Source organism: Propithecus coquereli, unplaced genomic scaffold (assembly GCF_000956105.1).
Source record: "Propithecus coquereli isolate 6110/MARCELLA unplaced genomic scaffold, Pcoq_1.0 Scaffold305, whole genome shotgun sequence".
In the NCBI taxonomy this organism is placed as follows: Eukaryota; Metazoa; Chordata; class Mammalia; order Primates; family Indriidae; genus Propithecus; species Propithecus coquereli.
In genome coordinates, this window is record NW_012148675.1 from 1,176,166 (window position 1) to 1,196,124 (window position 19,959).

The 19,959-nt window shown below is 35.5% G+C and overlaps 2 protein-coding genes across 4 annotated transcripts in view; one reads left to right on the forward strand and one right to left on the reverse strand.

Annotated features, from left to right (window-relative positions):
- Nucleotides 1-9,825, forward strand: part of SMEK2 (SMEK homolog 2, suppressor of mek1 (Dictyostelium)) — an 89,946-nt gene extending 80,121 nt beyond the window's left edge. Inside the window, exon 16 of one of the 3 annotated variants that reach the window (XM_012649864.1) lies at nucleotides 8,168-9,825. In XM_012649864.1, coding sequence (XP_012505318.1) covers nucleotides 8,168-8,263 — 96 coding nt within the window. In that variant the 3' untranslated portion in view covers nucleotides 8,264-9,825. The remainder of the gene's footprint in view (nucleotides 1-8,167) is intronic. The other 2 variants (XM_012649866.1, XM_012649865.1) reach the window with 2 other exon arrangements.
- Nucleotides 9,826-12,217: 2,392 nt separating this feature from the next.
- CFAP36 (cilia and flagella associated protein 36) overlaps nucleotides 12,218-19,959 on the reverse strand; it is a 32,953-nt gene continuing 25,211 nt past the window's right edge. The window contains exons 7-10 of the mRNA XM_012649867.1: nucleotides 19,046-19,145; nucleotides 13,247-13,386; nucleotides 12,905-13,051; nucleotides 12,218-12,385 (exon numbers count right to left, since the gene is read on the reverse strand). Coding sequence (XP_012505321.1) covers nucleotides 12,284-12,385; nucleotides 12,905-13,051; nucleotides 13,247-13,386; nucleotides 19,046-19,145 — 489 coding nt within the window. The 3' untranslated portion in view covers nucleotides 12,218-12,283. The remainder of the gene's footprint in view (nucleotides 12,386-12,904; nucleotides 13,052-13,246; nucleotides 13,387-19,045; nucleotides 19,146-19,959) is intronic.

Consider the following 19,959-nt stretch of genomic DNA (forward strand, 5'->3'; position numbering starts at 1 on the left):
ATTAAAGATCACAGCAGAAACAGCATTTTCAATGGGATTCTACTGTGCTTGAAATACATTTTATGTTTTTTAACTAGAAAATTTTAAAATTAATTTATACTTTATGATAAGACAATTTAGTGTAATATTGTGACATTACATTAAAAATATTTTCCATGTGGTTGTATTGTCTGGGTTCAAATCTTGACTCTTGCCTTTTTCTATCTGTTTCACCTTGAATAAGTTATTTCATCTCTCTAGGCTTTTTTTTTTTTTTTTTTTTTTTTTGAGAACAGGGTTTTGCTCTGTTGCAGGGACTAAAGTGCTGTGGCGTCAGCCTAGCTCACAGCAACCTCAAACTCCTGGGCTCAAGTGATCCTCTGCCGCAGCCTCCCGAGTAGCTGGGACTACAGGCACATGCCACCATGCCTGGCTAATTTTTCTATTTTTTGTAGAGACAGGGGCTTCACTTTTGCTCAGGCTGTTCTCGAACTCCTGACCTCAAGGGATCCTTCTGCCTTGGCCTCCCAAAGTGCTAGGATTATAGGCATGAGCCACCATGCCCAGACATTTTCTCAATTTAAATGTGGATAAGATGGCACCTGCTTTATAAGCTTATTGGCAAGATTAGGTTATTAATAAATGTAAAGTGCCTAGAACACGGCTTGGCACCATCTCAATGTATGTGAGCTTTTTTTTTTTAATTAAAGTAACACATGCACTTACTTTCAAAAGTCAAATATTACTGAAAGGCAAATTTATATTAGGAAAAAAAAATCAGTCCTCTCTTCCTCTCCACAAACATAGTTGTGAACTCTTCTAGCTATTTCTTCTATTTCTAAATAGTATGGCAATACTGCTATGTTGTTTTACTAAGTTTAGACTTAATTTGTTAATTTCGTACTATGGTAGATGAGAATTTAGCTTTCTTATATACACACAAATTGAATACTTACCACAACCTCACCCTTAGACCTCCCTGTATCACAGTTTTTTATTAAAATATTTGATAATTTCATAGTTATGACAATATATTGTTGATTTTTCCTACTTTTTTTAAATAGTTTTTCTTTATAACTTTTCATCTTTTCTAGAATAAATAATTGCCACTGTTTTTATTTGTTGTAGTAATTATGTGCCTCTTGCTAATTCTTCAAGTATACCTCTCAGGTTAGTTTCTATATAGTCTCCACTTGGAGACATCTCTCTTGAAATCTCATCTCCCATCCTGTCCTAGTGTAGATTGGTGGCTCTCTAAACTTGCTACACACCTGTTGTCTACAGCAGTGGTCCCCAACCTTTTTGGCACCAGGGACTGTTTTCATGTAAGACAGTGTTCCAGGAGGGGGTGGGGGCAGAGAGGCAGGCTGAGCTCAGACAGTGATGCCAGCCATGGGGAGCAGCTATAAATACAGATGGAGCTTCCCTGGCTCGCCCACCACTCACCTCCTGCTGTGCAGCCAGGTGCATGAGTTTCACGGAAGACAAATTTTCCTCCGAAGGGGAAGTGGGAAGGCAGAGCTCAGGCGGTGATGTGCCGCCTGGTTCCTAACAGGCCACGGACAGGTACCACCAGGCCACCACCCCGGGGTTGGGGACTGCAGGTCTAGAGGCTTCCTTGGCCATCATCCTAAGACTTCCTTTTGCTTCTTTCCTTCCTTGCACTATTTGTTTCCTGGATCCCATGTCTCTGTTCTCTTTCTTGTTTTTTCTCATTTTGGTGGAGCACATTTTCTAATATTTTCCTGAGAAAAGAATCATATGAGAGGTAAAATTTGAGACCTTGCATGTATGAAAATGTCTCTGTTCAAACCTCATGTTTGATTAACTATCAACTAAATGCAGAGCCAGATTGGAAGTAATTTTCTTTCAAAAATTTGAAGTTATTGCTGTCAAGAAGTCCAAAGACATTCTTGTTCTGATCTTTTTGTGTGTATGATTTTAATTTCTTCTTCCTGGAAGCATTTGGAGTTCTAGCCTTGAATCCAGAATCTTATGCTGATGTGCTTTGGGCATTCTTGAGTTAGTCACATCCCTTCTGTTTTGGAATATTTTCTGCTCTTTCACTATAACTTACTGTTTGGATGGAGCTTTCTGGGTTGATATTATAATTTTCATAACTTTTCTCTCCTATTACTCATTTTTTTTTGTTTTCCTGTTCTATTTTTTGTGATATTTCCTTGAGTTTTTAATTTACTATCTTTCCAGAGCAAAATTAAATGCAAGCACAAACACATTTTTCACCCTTTTTGACACTAACGGCAGGTTACAAAATACATTCGTTCTGCATCTTTCTTAGAGATAGGGATAAAAACAGTGATTGTTCTTGGAAAACAAACTGTTTAATCACTATAAATAGAGAAATTTGAAATTAAGCAAGATAGGAGTTCACAGAAGTAAAGCACCGGTTTAATTGGCTCTCAACCTTCTTAGCAAACTGTGGCCACATTCTTAAGTGGTAGCAGGTTCTTTATCGTCAATGGCCCTTTAATTTAGCCAATTTCACCATCAGTGTTAATTGCTGTAGTCGAAGGCTTGCAAGACATTAGCTACTAAGGAAATTAAAGATTTTTTTTAAGAAATGAATGCTATAAAAATATAAAACATTTCTTTAGTTGTATAGTTATAAAACATGCATATTTCCCATAAGGAAAAATATTTATAAAATCAGAATAAGATGCCATTGGCTAAAAATAAACACTACTTTTGCCACAGTTACACAGTAGAGAAACCACCATCTTGCTTTTTCATGTAACATATTTACTTAGGTGACCTCTCCATATCAAGACATTAAAAAATTTCATGCATAGGATTCAAAGTGTGGATATACCTTAATTAATTAACCCTCCTGGTAAGTATTAAAGTTGTTTCCAGCTTTTTGTAGTTATAATCATTGCTGCAATGTGACCTTCTACAGACATTATTTCACACACATGGGTGTTTCTATATAAAACATGCAGTTATAATTTTGATAAATATTTCCAAATATAAATGCTCAGTAAAGCAGGAATAAATGCATAATTTCTTAACATGATATTATGTGTAAGATACCAAAAGCTTAAGAAATATTTATTAGAAGCATTCCCACTACAGGAACAAGACAGGATGCCACTGTTAGAGCTATTATTTAACCATTGTTCTGGGGTCATTGGCCAGTGCAGTTAGGTGAAATAAAGAGATTAAATTATAAAAATCAGAAAGAAGATACATAAACTATCATTTTTGCTGATAATTTTAAAAACTTTTTAAGTCATGTTTCAGTAAGATCTATTATTTCATTGAGTAAAGGATGATTTTTGAATTCCATCTCCTTAGATTTGTTAATATGAATTATATATTACATATATAACATATATATATAATTATATGTTATAGTTTCCTAACTTTTGGATGTTGAAACATCCTTCCTTCCTTAGCATAAACTCCACTTATTTAATTGGTTTGTTTCAGGAAAAAATGTCATTGTACAGAGGTTATTGTTAATTGTCATTTGTTTTGATCCCTTCTTTCATATTGTAAATTTTACTCAAGTATCTGGTGATCCTTGGATTTTCTTTCATATTAAAAAATAGGGCAGATTTTAACAAGCAGGCCAAGACAATTTAATGGGGAAAGAATAGTCTTTTCAACAAATGATGTTACAACTGGATATTCACATGCAAAGAATAAAGTTAGACTCCTATTTCACACCATGTACAAAACTCAAAATGGATAAAAAGACTAAATGAAAAACTTGAAAGTATAAAACTCTTAAAAAAGGCATAAATTTTCATGACCTTGGATTAAGCAATGATTTCTTAGATGTGACACCAAAAACACAAGTGACAAAAGAAAAATAAATTGGACTTCATCAAAATTAAAAACTTTTGTGCTTCAAAGGACACTACCATAAAGTGAAAAGACGGCCCAGAAAATGGGAGAGAATATTTGCAAATTACATATATGATAAGGAATCAGTATCTAGAATATATAAAGAACTCTTATACCTCAACGTGATGACCCAGTTTTGAAATAGGGCAAAGGATTTAAGTAGACATTTTTCCAAAGAAGATACATAAGTGGCTCATATAAGCACATGAAAAGACGTCCAGCATCTTTAGTCAATTAGGGAAATACAAGTCAAAACCATAATAAGATACCACTTCATATCCTCTAAGATAACTGTAATAAAAATGATAGACAAAAACAAGTGTTGGCAAGGATGTAGAGAAATTGCAGCCCACACACATTGCTAGTGAGGATGTAAAATGGTGCAGCAGTTGGAATACAGTCTGGCAGTTCTCCAGAAAGTTAAACATAGTTACCATATGACCCAGCAATTCTACTCCTAGGTATATACTCAAGAAAACCAAAAATATATGTCCATTCTAAAATTTGTACATGAATGTTAATGCAGCATTATTCATAATAGCCAAAAAGTAGGAACCCAAATGTCCATCAGCTGGTGAATGCGTAAACAAAATGCGGTATACTCAAACTGGATATTATTTGGCCATAAAAAGGAATGAAGTACTGATAATGGGTCTGGGGACTTTTTCTTTTTTTGGTGCGTGGAATGATGCAAATGTTCTGGAATTAGTGGTGATAGTTGCACAACTTTGTGAATATACTAAAATCTCTGAACTGTACACCTTAAAAGGATGAAGTTTATGGTATGTAAAAATTATACACTTTAAAATGGTGATTTTATTCTATGGACTTAGAGCAGGGCCTTACTTTTTTGAAATGTTAGTTATCTGTAGTTTCCCCCCAACTCTTGCTTATGAAGCCTTTAATTTTTACCGACATAGCTAGTCTACTACACCTGGGGAAGTATAAGCTTGGCTGTTGATGTTCTGAGAGCTCGGATAGGAAAGATTAGTGTGGGGGCTAGGGGTGTCTCTGCTCAGTAAGCAGAATTTAAATTTATTCTTCCATTTTCAGCCTTGCCTTACCCTTGTCATTTACTGTGCCTAAAGTTCTTAAGTGTAGAGTCCTTCTCTCTGTAGAGTTCATTATATTCTCTGTAAAGTTCATTCTTTTTATAGAGTCATTTTCTGTATAGATTACATTTTTTCTATACTTGGTGGTGGTGGAGGAACAGGAATCTACTAGCTGTTGTAGGGGGTGAGCGTAGAATCAATGATCCAGTTATCTATTGTACTAATTTAACTGTGTTCCCTGCTTTCCCCAGTATTTTGGTGTCTTTACTGCCTTGTCCTTTCTGGGGTTCTTTAAGACAAATCAGTTCCTCATTCCTTGTATTCCTTTGCAGATACTTAGTTCTTGGCTTCCTACTCTTATATCAGTTACCTTGCTTCTGATTTTTCTTTTCCAAAAATGCCTTGTTAGCTTTCATGAGCTATTTTCTCCTCTCCTGTTTTCTTTTGTGGTATATACTTTTAAAATTTTCTTTACTTTCACTTTAGTGAAGTTTCAGAAGACAATGGAAGTAAAGGCATTTATCAGTCTTCCAACAGCTTTAGTCATTGTGAGCTCTCCTCTAATTATACAAAATATAATGCTTTAAAAATACTAGCACTAGGCCGGGCGCGGTGGCTCATGCCTGTAATCCTAGCACTCTGGGAGGCCAAGGTGGGCAGATTGAGCTCAGGAGTTAGAGACCAGCCTGAGCAAGAGCGAGACCCCGTCTCTACCAAAAATAGAAAGAAATTAATTGGACAGCTAAAAATATATAGAAAAAATTAGCCGGGCATGGTGGCGCATCCCTATAGTCCCAGCTACTCGGGAGGCTGAGGCAGTAGGATTGCTTGAGCCCAGGAGTTTGAGGTTGCTGTGAGCTAGGCTGACGCCATGGCACTCACTCTAGCCAGGGCAACAAAGTGAGACTCTGTCTCAAAAAAAAAAAAAAAAAAAAAAAAAATACTAGCACTAAAAAAGAAAAAACTCTAGAATTTTACTTACCAATACAAATGCAAAAATCCTTAACAATGTAACATATCTCATCCATAAACAAATTTTTTTAAAGAGCACCCTGCGAAAACTCAAATGTCCAACAGGGAATTTAAGTGTATGATGACATTTATACCATGAATGTGAGAGTTTAAAAGAATGAAATAGAACTTTATGTACTAACATTGAAAGCTTTCTATAATGTATTTTTTTAAGTGAGCATGATTATATAAGGGTGGGTACAAAAATTGCAATCTGATATTTTTAAAAAATACATTTCTAGGTACTTACTAAAAGTCTGGAATTTACCACCTTCACAGGGTGCATCTCTGGATTACAGGCCTTTTTACTTTCAACATTTTGCATTTTTATTCTTTTTACTGTAAACATTTTTTAAATGTTATTAGTTTATTGTGTACATACGCATATATAAGTAAAATTCAAAATTGTATAGCTGAGTTTTTCAGACAGTTAATCTTAAGCAAAAAAATCATTTTAAATGTTAACCATTTGAGACCAAAATGTTTGTACATTACAATATATAATTCTAAGGATAATTGACACTTCTTAGTAACTTGCTGTCATCTTTATGAATATAAATTTGTGCCTTTTTATACTGGAATTATTTCTTCTTTACCCCCCTTCCAATGTCTTTGGCTTCGAAACCAAATAACAGAAATAACGATAATAGTAATAGCAGCTAATGCCACTTACTGAATACTCACTATGTACTCACTAGGTACCAAGCACTGTTCCAAAGTGCTTTTACATGTTTTCAATTTAATTTTCGAAATAGTTCAATGAGTTCTAAATACTACTGTGCAAATGCACAGATGAAGAAACTAGTCATAGAGATATTAAATCACTTGACCAAAGTCTTTAGATAAAAGTGGTGGCATTGAAAGCGACTATAATCAATATATTCCTAACAATTCAGCCATACTGCCTCTTGCGTATCCAGACTTGTAAAAACATGTATGATTAAGCTGAGAAAGGAGAATTCTCACACAAGTAAGTTTTATTTAGTTCTTAGACTCTTTGATAACTGTGTCTAGCCAATTAGAGGCCTTTTTTGATTGACTAATGTTACAGTGTTTTGGTTATATTCTGGTAAAGTGTTAATGCCAGATAACTAGGTTGGTTGGATATGAAACAACTTAGATATAAAGTATGAGTTACTTCAGTTGTATTTGTTCATCCCCCTAGACTCTAGGGCCTAGAGGTCTGAAGGGTTTGAACTAAATAGTGTTTATAGTAGCCCTCTTAACCTATAGAACATGTGTGTAAATTTTCATGGGATTTGTTAAAAATGAATGGAATCGGCCAGGCGTGGTGGCTCACGCCTGTAATCCTAGCACTCTGGGAGGCCGAGGCGGGCGGATTGTTTGAGCTCAGGAGTTCGAGACCAGCCTGGGCAAGAGCGAGACCCCGTCGCTACTAAAAATAGAAAGAAATTAATCGGACAACTAAAAATATATAGAAAAAATTAGCCGGGCATGGTGGCGCATGCCTGTAGTCCCAGCTACTCGGGAGGCTGAGGCAGGAGGATCGCTTGAGCCCAGGAGTTTGAGGTTGCTGTGAGCTAGGCTGATGCCACCTCACTCTAGCCCGGGCAACAGAGTGAGACTCTGTCTCAAAAAAAAAAAAAAAATGAATGGAATCCTGTGGACATGGGTAATTTTCTATAAAGTCCTCAAAGCTTTAATAGGCTTTTCAAAAGGGTCTATTACTCATAAAAGGCCAAAACCCTGAATTACCTCATCCTTATTTTTCTTTTGGTTATAGAGAGCTAGCCCTAAATTTTTTAGTCATTAGTTTTTAGGGACCATTTCATGTGTTTATTATATTCAGCCATTTATTCTGTTCTTCAAAACACATGGTGAACAGACTACAAGGAGACTTCTTGTCATTGACTGGCTATTATCCTCTCTGAGTAAAATTAGACAAATGAACTAGTTCATCTCCAAGGTCCTTTACAGCTTCCAAATGTTGTGATTCTTTGTTAGTCCTACTATATGGAAAAAGCAATTTTCTCACAGTAAAATTTTGCTGAATTGAGTTATGAGGTATCATTAAAAGTCCAAGAACCAAATAGAAAAGTTGCGGGTTACTGAGAGTGCCACCAATTACTTAGTAAATGTTCATGATTTCAAGTAGTTCCTTTATCAAATTCGAATGTGTTAATTTCAGATATATGACTTAGAAAAATGATTTTTGGTATCTTTAAAAGTGACTAATTGTACTATGTTACATATATTAAAAAAAAAATTTTTTTTTTTTTTCAATTCTTCAATAGGGAAGTTTGGTTGGCTTAGTGGATTATCCAGATGATGAGGAGGAAGATGAAGAAGAAGAAACATCCCCCAGAAAAAGACCTCGTCTTGGCTCATAAAATATTTATTGGGGGACCCTCAACATGTGGTCTTACTAAAATGCTGCAACTGTTCAATGAGCTGAAAATCTGAATCAGAACGCTTTCTCACTTGAATTTATAAATATACAAGGAGTAGCAAAAGACACTCAGTATATCAGCTAGGAGAGTTTAGTTCTGTAAAAAACCAGGCTTCCCAGGAACTTGATTGCTTGCTAGTAATTAAGGGGTTTGCCTTTCAGGCTGTCCAAAAAAAAAAGTTAGTAACCAGAACCTGGGAGAGAGCTTCTCAGCAAGGAAAGTCTCAGGTCAGGTTTTGGGACGGTTTGGGGGAGGGGAAAGGTTGATAAAATAATGTTAATGCAGGGTTGTTCCATGGGGGTATCCAATCTAGAAACAATTTTAAAACTTCAGTTGCAAACCCAATAACATTACTTGTTATAATGGTGCTGGCCATGTTGTTGTTTTAATCAGTTGCCTCTTTTTAAAAGAAATTTTTATGGAAAACAAATTCAGCTATCATAAAAAATAAAGTTAAACTGTTGGGACCATTTCTTTAAAGATTTAACAGAAATTCTGCCTTTTAGGTAGTTGGAAGGAAGTACACCCTGTATTACAGCACATGTTGAGTTTTCGACACCAGGAATTTTCCGTATGTATTTTGATGAGAACAAGCTGGATTCAAAATGGACAGTTTTGTTAATATAATGTAAAATTCAGCACTTTTAGAGATAACAGAGGCCAAGAATCAGTACAGTAGTATTCCAAAATGATTTTCTCTAGAAACTTGGGAGTGGATAGAACAAAATGCTTTCAGCCACCTACCAATACAATCTTTTGTGGAAGATACTTTGAAGTCACTTTCTGCTTTGTTAGTAAAGTTGTCTCTCTCTCCAGAGCTGCAGGCAAGTTTTAAAGTGTAATTTATAAAGACTAATAAAGAAGTGCTGAATTAAGTGGCATTTAATATCTAGAAGCCATTTTGATCCAAGAAGTTACTTAAGTAATAACTTAAGTCAAAGTCAGCATGCAGTACGTGAAGCTTTTCCATAAACAAGGGTGTAATATATATGAAAGCTGCTTTTTAAAAAAGAGTAAAAGCACATTCCATGTACGTAACTGAACTTAAAAAAATTGAGGCAGTTAAAAGGTTTTATTTTTAGAACAGCAAGTTAACTGTAAATATTTTAATGTTAGTTTGCTCATCTATGATCTGAGATCATGCTGAAGTGAGAAAAATGTCCCCAAACAACAATTTAATCGATTGGGAAAAAAAAAATGAGTAATTCCAGCTACAATCTTTAGATCACCCTTGTAATGTGTTATGGGTCCATTTTTCCTGGAGTAGCTTAAACTGAAGCAGTTTCCCTGTTTTGGAGATTTTGTAGTTAATTTTAATTTTGGCTATTGTTTGGAAAAGATGGGCTGTCTGTGTAGATATGAAGTATAGTTTTTCCATAAAACAGATGTTTATTTTGTATTAAAAATACCACTGTACTTGTTTTACACCATTTGTATACATGTGGTGATATTAATGCTGAACTGTAAAATTCAGGAATTAAAATGTGACCCTGTAATTCCATGATTGATTGTTGTGTTTGGTTTGTTGTAAATATAAATTAACTACATTTTGAGATATGTCAGTTTTACAGTATTTTATAAAAGCCAATAAAATGATCCATAGATGTTTTTTATAAACCACTAGTTCACACACCAATTGGAATGAAAGAATTCCAAACAAATGAAGGTCAACTGCACTTTAAATATCACTGACTACTTACAGAAGGTGAGCCTTGGGCAAATCTCAGCACCAAAGGATCACAGCATGGAGCTTTTCTCACCTCTTTGATTAAAGGTATACATATAATAAAAAAGACCTTCCACCTTATAAGACCTTCCACCTCAGGATATTTTAAACTAAGATCAGTAAAGTTACCATATGAATACACTTACTTGCAAGCAAGTTTTATCAAGGTCCTTCTCTTTTAGCTCTTATTAAATTTCTTATAATCTAAGAAGCCTAGGCATAAAACATTTCCCTATTTACTCTTGACTCTTGTTAAATAACTTCCAGTTCCAGTAGAAATATTTCCTTTGTGTCTTATGAAGACTTCCTTTAATTTTCCTTTCTGAAAAACTGCCATAAATCTTAAACTTTGTTTTTTTGAGACAGGATCTCTGTCACCCAGGCTAGAGTGCAGTGGCAGCATAACTCACTCAGCCTCAAAATCCTGGACTTGAGTGATCCTCCTGCCTCAGCCACCCGAATAGCTACTGTGCCCACCTTTTTCTATTTTTTGTAGAGAGGGGGTCTCGCTCTTGCTCAGACTAGTCTGGAACTCCTGGCCTCAAGCAATCTTTCCTCCTTGGCCTCCCAAACCCAAAGTGCCAGGATTACAGGCGTGAGCCACTGTGCCCAGCCAGGAAACTTTTCTTAAAGCAGAAATGTGAATGTTTTCTTGAAATACAGGTAACGGTTTTCCTGGTACATAAGCTTACCCACAACAATATGAGAACGAGACTTTAAATATTCCTTGAAAAAATAACTGTGAAGATTCCATGTTAGCTACTGTCTTAAATGACTACCCTCAGGCAGATCTCGGTTTTTATATCTTTATCTTCACTCAGTGAAGCAAGCCAGAGCCCACATTTGTATGCCTTAGGTCCTCTTAAAATGGTATCTGTGAACATGTATCCAATATAAAGTCTATTTTTTAATAAAAAGTTACATGAAACAGATTTCTGTGTTTTAATCACTAACTTTTCCTCTTACCCATTTATTGATGAAAATGTACATGCAGAACACTGGTTTTTCTGCAAGTTAAAGGTTGGAACTATAACTGAAATGAGCAAATTTAAAAAAAATAATTTTGGTATCCCTTTTTAAAAGTATATAATTTTAGCTTTAAGGAGATAAAATGGAATTATAAATTAAACCTCAGTCATGTTATAACTAGAATAGGGTGGATGTGGGATGTCAAAACACTGGACGTTCCTGAAAGAAAGGTCTCACTCCTACTATTCTGGTTTCTCTCTAAACAAACAGACGATAGAAAACTATTCCAGGGTCACACAAAAGACCTACACCCAGTGGTAGCACTGCCTTCAACAGGCTGGATCAACTGTTCCCTTTATTTTAACAATAGCTTTTCTAGAAACAGTGGGTAGTTGAGTATTTTTAACATCCCCCACATCTATTTTCTAAGTCCTGTTTGCTCCTGCCTCAAATATAAGTCTAAAACGGTAAATGTAAAATCCATCTTACACACTGCCTGAGATATCTACTCCTGATTGGATTGCTTCAGACCTGGTACAACCACAACTGCCCACACACTAGTCTCCATACAGCAATAAAAATGAAAATTTTGATCATATACCTTACCTGTTTTAAAACTTTCCAGTGACTTGCCACTGCCAGTACTATAAAATTTAAAATCCTCGTGTTCCCTACAAGGTTTTGTACAATCAGTACCCCACCTATCCCCAATTTCACATGCTAGCTCTCTCCACTCATTCTACCTATTCTCGAGTTCCTCAGTATGTACTTTATTCTCTCCTGCTGCAGAACCTAAATTGTTCCCTTTCCTCTTCTCCCTGCAATTATCCTTCCATTCAGCTTGAATATCACTTCCTCCAGGAGGCTCAGCCAGCCCTGATCACAGCACTCTGCACTTTTCCTTTCTAACACTGCTCTTTGGGCCTTGTTCACTAGCTCCATGAAGGCAGTGACCCTGCCTCTCCAGTTGACTGCTGTATCCTTAGTGCTTAGCATGATGCCTGTCACAAACAGTAGGTAAACAAGTTTGAATGAATGAACGTACTATCAACCAGTTTCTATACCCTCTCTCCAGAAATTTGTATTAAACTGATAAGTAGCTGTCTTCGCTACCACCCTTTACATCAAATGTTTAAAATAATGAGTTTGTATTTGCATTTACAAAAGCAAGTATTTGTTTGAAACTAAAAGGTTCCATATAAGGGTTAAATAATTTATTTTTAAGAAAATTTGAATTTCTGTTTTGCTAAATTTTTTTTAAATTATTACTTATTAATAACTTCTTCTTTAAGTTTCTCTGCAAGCAATCTCCTCTTTAGTAATGTTTGTTTCTCCTCTGCTGTCATTTCTGGTTTCTCTGTCATTTCCTTTGAAAAGAAAAAAAGAAAAAAATTGGCTACAGCATAAAATGGGTTCATTTGTATAAAATTCCCACCATATTGCCGCAAATGAACAAAGATTCAGGGCATTAAGGGGAAGCTAAACACAGACTAGGTTTCCTAAATCTCTTCTTTGTAAAATCAGACTTCTTGGTGAAGCCTCTTGGAGATGGTGACTGGGGTACTGATGCTGCTTTACGACGAAACATTTTGAACATTTCAGAGGCTCATAAAAGACCACTGACCCTTATGCACTTGGAGGAGGGCAAGTGAAGAAACACCTTAAGAAAAAAATGTATAATGAAACTGCTATTATTTCTACCTCACAAAATCCTCATCAAAACTCTCTCACTTCCTAGAAAGCACTCAGCAGCTATTGCACTAGCAGGGTGGTTACTATGAATGGATCTACAAGCAAAATTCCTCAGAAGCTTTCCTGTACATATTCTGATTTTGAGAATTGCACCTTGAGATTTGCAGATTTTGACATACTAAGGCTAGCCATACCTCTGCCTCCCCAGGTTTTCCTTTCTGCTCCACGTTTTGTTTCTGCTTAGTCCTCATATCCTTTCTCATGGACATCAACTTATCTCTCTTCTGCTTGAGATAGTGTTCTCGTTGCCGAAGCTCTTCCATTCCAAGTGCTGATAAATTCTGGGTCAAATAAGAGAAAGAACTATCTAAATTCAAGTCCACATAATAAGTGGCACAGATACCCACTGACTGATTCAATTAGAAATTTAAATTCAAGATCATAACAAAAGCCAGCTATATGGTTGTTTACATTGTTTATTCCTAGTACCTTGCCACTTTGCTCATACTTCTTAAAAAGTGATGTCTTTTACTTACTGCTATTGGTCCTTCAATGCTTGCATGTTCTAAGACAGGAATCTTCAGGCCTTTTTGTGGGACGGAGGAAGTTTCAGGCAATAATTCCTCCTTTCTTGCCAAGGGTTGTACTGACTGATTGGCAAAATGCACTTTAACTTCTGGCAGTAATTAGACAATGAGACCAATTAGAATATTACAAGAAATACTAAGTATCAGGCTAGGTTCACCAAAATGACCTAATGCTAATAATATTTGTTTTTCCTCATATTCATTCAATCGGTATATATTCAGTGCCTACATTGTTCCAGGCAGTGGATAAGAATAATAAACATGGTCTCTGTCCTTAAGGACCTTGAACTACAGTTTCTCATCTTATGAATAATGACATTTCAACAAGTACCAAGCTCCTGTTTGTACAGTACTATAGCTACAAAAAGATACAATCCTTGTCTAAAGATTAGAACTACACTATAATGTAATCAAGGATGCTACATAAGCCAAATGAACACTACACTAAACCTTTTACTAATAGTGTAATCGGTTTCCAAACTTTTGCTTGCAGGTAGAAACTGTAAATCACCATATATTTTCAGAACAATTAATGTAATGCTACAATTTTTTGTATTGCAAGTACCAGTAATACTGATAATTTTTGTTTGTAATTATATGACAAGATAACTATAAACCCTCCAATGCATTAAAAAAATGTAAAGATTTCTAAAGCAAGCAGAACTTGGAAGCACGTATAAACATGAACACTTACTACTTTCCAATTATTTGGTGACTGTGCCAAGAGATAGAATTAACATTCTAATTGCTCCTCTGAGCCACTTTTTATTATAAAATTTTTTTAAATATAAAACATTTACAGTGTAAATACATGGGCTGTGAAAGAAAGCACAGTGAGACAAGCAAAGACTTACATTAAAATGATGCTAAGAACTAAAAGCATGATGGGAGATCACAGTACACATGTCTCTAAATGATTAAAAATCATGCCAGCATACAAAGTAAAACTGGAAACAGAATGTGCCTGTGCAAGAAACTTGACAACAGACCACTGCTCTAGCATGGAGTGAGTGGACTGACTGCAGTGCCAGGGAGGCTGGAGCAAGAAAAGCTCTACAGGCCCTTGGACAATAAGGGAAATCTCCATGGAAGAGATGAGCAGGAGCCAACACTCCGAACTAACCTAGGCAGGGAGCTAAAGAACTAACTTAAACAGAAATAAAGATGAGCCTAAACAAATTGGTCACAATATGCAGAGAGAGTGAAAACACTGCCATTCTTACTGATGGCGACTTTAGCAGGGGTAGGCTTAGCTCACAAATACAAAATCACAGGACTGGAGAAGGGACAGTTCAATTTATTCCTAAGGAGGGAGGAATCCATACATACAAGCATTTAAATTCAACTCTGCTACTTATTCTAGATAGTTCTTGCCTTGAGTTGGTTAATTATGAACATATTGTGTACTCTCAGACCTAGAGGGGAAAGTAATTGAAACCAAAATACTTAGCATCTCTCATTTCTGGGAAAAGAGGATCAGAAAGCCAGAAATCCTGAAGAAAGATCATCTCATCTCTGGCAACTCTTAGCATCAATCTGAGAACATAATGCTAGCCATTGCTAGCAGCAACCAGGGAAAGACATGAGCAAAGGGACAGGACAGAAGGTTTAACACCTACATGATTCCTCCAAAATTAAGTCTTCATAATCATCATTTTGTATGAAGTGATTCCCTGAAATATCAGATATGCCCATTTTTTTGAAAAAAAAAGTTATGAAAATTAAAATCATTACTTTTGAAATTACCTGCCATTCTGTGCCATTAATGTGCATGATTATATGTGGTTTGAGATCAAGTTTTCCATAGCTTCACTTAATAGATAAGGAACTAGACAAAGTAAATTTATTAAAATTACATCAGACACAAGATTTAAACAGTATATATACTTAGGTCAGTATAAAACAGAAAGTTAAATTTGGGCCAGCAAGTTAAAATAGAGCACAGACATCTAAAGCATGAGCTTCAAAGATATAATTCAAATGAGGTGATTTCTACTTACAATCTGCAGAATATGGAAAAGAAAAGAAAGAAATGGTTAGACTTCCTAGGAAGAAGCAAGGTGACTTCACAAACCTGCCTCTGGTTCCATATGCCCCCATTATTTTGTCAACTAAGAATACAGTTCCTTAAAATCAATGGGTACTCTCAACAAACTAGAAATAGAGGGGAACTTCCTCAACTTGATAAAAAATAAAAAAAACTACAACCAACACCATACTTAATGGTGATACACTAGAAGCTTTCCCACTAAGATCAAGAACAAGGCAAGAATGTCCCCTCTCACCATTCTGATTCAAATCATACTAGAAGTCCTACATAATCCAGTAAGACAAGAAAAGGAAATAAAAGGTACATTGGGAAGAAATAAAACTGTCTTTATCTGCAGAAGACATGATTATGTAGAAAATCCAAAAGAATCAACAAAAAAAGGGAACTAGTAAGTGATTATATAGCAAGGTAACAGAATACAAGGTTAATATACAAAAGTCAATCACTTTCTTTTATACCAGTAATGAACAAATGGAATTTGAAATTAAAAACACAGTATCATTAATACATTAGCATCCCAAAAATGAAACAGATATAAAATCTAACAAAACATGCACAAGATTTATATGAGGAAAACTACAAAAGTCTAATGAAAGAATCAAAGAAGAACTAAATAAATGGAGAGATATTCCATGTTTATGGATAGGAAGATTCAATAGTGTCAACATGTCAGTTTTTCCAACTTGAGCCATAGATTCAATGCAATCCCAATCAAAATTCCAGCAAGTTATTTTGTGGATATTGTCAAACTGATTCTAACATCGATACGGAGAGGCAAATGACCCAGAACAGCCAACACAATACTGAAGGAAAAGAATAAAGTAGCAAGCAGGACTGACACTACCCAACTTAAAGACTTCAAGCTACAGTAATCAAAAGAGTGTAGTATTGGCAAAAGAATGGACAAATAGATTAATGGAATAGAATAGAGAGCCCAGAAATAAAACCACATAAAAACAGTCAATTGATCTTTGGCAAAGGAGCAAAGCAATACAATGGGGAACAATTCAACTGGACATCTACGTGCAAGAAAAAAAAAAAAAAGAATGTGGACACAATTTACATCCTTCACAAAAATTAACTCAAAATAGATCAAAGACCTAAATATAAAATATAAAATTATAAAAATCCTAGAACATAGGAGAAAACCTAGATGACCTTGGGTATGGTGGTGACTTATTAGATACAACACCAAAGTCACAACCTATGAAAGAAATAATAAGCTGAACTACATTAAAATTTAAAACTTCTGCTCTTACAGAGCAATACCTTACATAAACAATATCAAGAGAAGGAAGACAAGCCACAGACTGGGAGAAAATATTTTCATAAGACAAATCTGATAAAGGACTGTTATCTAAAATATACAAAGAATATACAAAGAATTCTTTAAAACTCAACAATAAGAAAAAAAACAACTCAATTAAAATAATGGGTCAAGGACCTTCACAGACACATCATGAAAGAAGATATACAGATGACAAATAAGCATATGAAAAGCTGCTCCACAGCATATGTCATCAGGAAAACACAAATAAAACAATGAGACACCACTACACACCCATTCGAACGGCCAAAATCTGGAACACTGACAACACCAAATGCTGGCAAGGATGTGGAGTAACAGGAATTTTCATTCATGGCTGGTGGGAATGCAAAATGGTTCAGCCACTTTGAAGACAGTTTGGCAGTTTCTTACAAAACCAGACATACTCTTACCATATGATATAGCAATATCATATTTATCCAAAGGAGTTGAAAATTTATGTCCTTGATATTTACTGAAAGGAATTGAAAACTTATATCCACACAAAACTTGCACAGGGATGTTTATGGCAGCTTTATTATTATTGACAAAACTTGGAAGCAACCAAGATGTTCCTCAGCACATGAATGAATAAACAAACTGTAGCACATCCAGACAATGGAATATTATTGAGTGCTAAAAAGAAATGAGCTACCAAGCCATGACAAGACGTGGAGAAACCTTAAATGCATATTACTAAGTGAAAGAAGCCAATCTGAAAAGGCTACATACTTCATGATTCCAACTATATGACATTCTGGAAAAGGCAAAACTATTGTGACAGTAAAAAGATGAGGGGTTGCCAGGGATTAGGAGGAGGCATGGGTAACAGGCAGAGCACAGAGGATTTTTAAGGCAGTGAAACTACTCTGTATGATACTATAATCATGGAGACATGTGATTATACATTTTCCAAACCCACAGAATGTACAACACACCAAGAGTGGACCCTAATGTAATCTTTGGTGGTAACGTTGTGTCGATGTAGGTTCACCAATACAACAAACGTACCATGATAATGGGAGTGGCTATGCATGCGTCAGGGCTGAAACTATATGGGAAATCTCTGTATCTTCTGCTCTATTTCACAATGAACCTAAAACTGCTCTAAAAAAAAAAAAACTAAAGTTGCTCCCCAACTTACATAAAAAATTAATGGGTAAACATCAAACTTCTCTCAATTACAGAAATTCTTCTAAAGTGTAGAAGAAGGCAATATTTACAGTCAGAAGACCAAGGGAAATCACAATTTCACCATTTAAGAGCCCAGTGATCTTGGACAAGTTACTCAGCTTTCTTGAATTTCTTTTTTCAGAAAGATAAAAGTAAGGATTACATTTACCTCACAGGTTTTTTTTTAATTGAGAAAAAGATATTTATTCAAAACCATAGGAATCCATGATAAAATGAACTGAAATCATGACCATAATTCAATTTCTGTTTCACGAACACTTGTTTTCTTATACAGGAAATCAGAGCACATTGGAAGTGGATTTCCTACATATTGAATAAGTTCATCCACTAACATTTCCTATAAGTATTCTCATCAATTTCAGTTTCAAAGATACAATTTCTGGGGCCAGGCGCGGTGGCTTATGCCTATAATCCTAGCTCTCTGGGAGGCCGAGGCGGGCGGATTGTTCGAGCTCAGTAGTTCGAAACCAGCCTGAGGAGGAGCGAGACTCCGTCTCTACTAAAAATAGAAAGAAATTAATTGGACAACTAAAAATATATAGAAAAAAAAAAACTAGCCGGGCATGGTGGTGCATGCCTGTAGTACCAGCTACTCGGGAGGCTGAGGCAGTAGGATCGCTTGAGCCCAGGAGTTTGAGGTTGCTGTGAGCTAGGATGACACGGCACTCTAGCCCGGGCAACACAGTGAGACTCTGTCTCAAAAAAAAAAAAAAAAAAAAAAAAAAAAGATACAATTTCTGACTAAATATTTGGACAAATTGGCTACTGGCTACATCTTATTTTCTAGTTGTGCTTTAATTCGTTAGGAAAGGAATTTAATATTATCTTTCCAAGTCCAGCTTCTCATTCACAAACGCCATATAACGGTGAGCAAGGAAAAGAATATCAAACGTTATATGAACTTACCTTGTATGCTGTAGCCATGGCACAAAGGCTGGTGGCTCTATCAAGGAGTTTTGCTCACTGCTCTGGGTTCCAGCATTTACTTGGAAATTTGGAGACCACACCCTATCTTTCAGCTGAATAGCTCTTACCTGCAATTCTTTTAACTAAATTTACAAAAAATTTTAAATACCAAAGCCATTCAATACTCCCTCCCAGGGTTTTTGAAGGTTAAATATGTGTGAGAAAGTAACACACTCTACACAATGTTTACGATTCATATTACTAGAGAAAGTTCAGTGTACCTCAACCTTACCTGAGGGTGGCTGTGCAAAATGTTCATCTCCTTGGGAATTACTCAGTTTTGTAGCTTCACTATTATGCACTGTGGGCTCTTCTGTTTTAGCCTCTGATAACTTCAGGATCCCATAATACAATTTTTAAAAAACACAATTTAGATTAATTTTGACTAATTTACTACCTTAAAAAATCCAAAGACATTTTTAAAAAAATTGTCTACTGACAAGATAATGTAGAAATTCTACTTCCAAAGTTTTTAAGACGTTGCTAACATTTTTACGTCTCCTAGTTTGTGAGGTAAGGAAACATTTCATTTCAAATCATGCAGTGCTAAGGGTAACTAATATGGTTAGGGCTTTGGATTTAGCAAGAACTGAGTTCTTGCTAAAACCCAGGCTCCACCCTTACTATTCATGTGACCTTGAACAAGAAACTGATATACTCTAACAGAAATAAAACCACTGAATTATAAAGTGTTTTTCTACTTAAAATAATACATATACCACTACTACGAAATGCCTAGAGTAGTCACAAATTGCTTATTTCCATTTTTAAAACGGAACAGTATAAAGCAATCATTTAAATCTTGGAAAGAAGTAAGCTGATACTAATTCATTTTTCCTTAGAAACAGAGGGAAATTCAATCACATGTACTTATTAGGCAATTCATGGATATCTAAACCATGAGCCCCTATACGCTGGGTGATAGACACATGGGAGTTCAGTATTATTACCATCTCTACTTCTGTATGTCTGGAAATTTACACAACAAAAGATCTCAAAAGAAAAAACACAATTGTATGCCTCTAAAATATATTCAAAAAACCTCAAATAGTTTACATATAAATCAGAGAGTTAATACTAATGTCTTCTGTAGTAGTTTTATTTTATTTATTTATTTTTTTTTTTGAGACAGAGTCTCACTCTGTT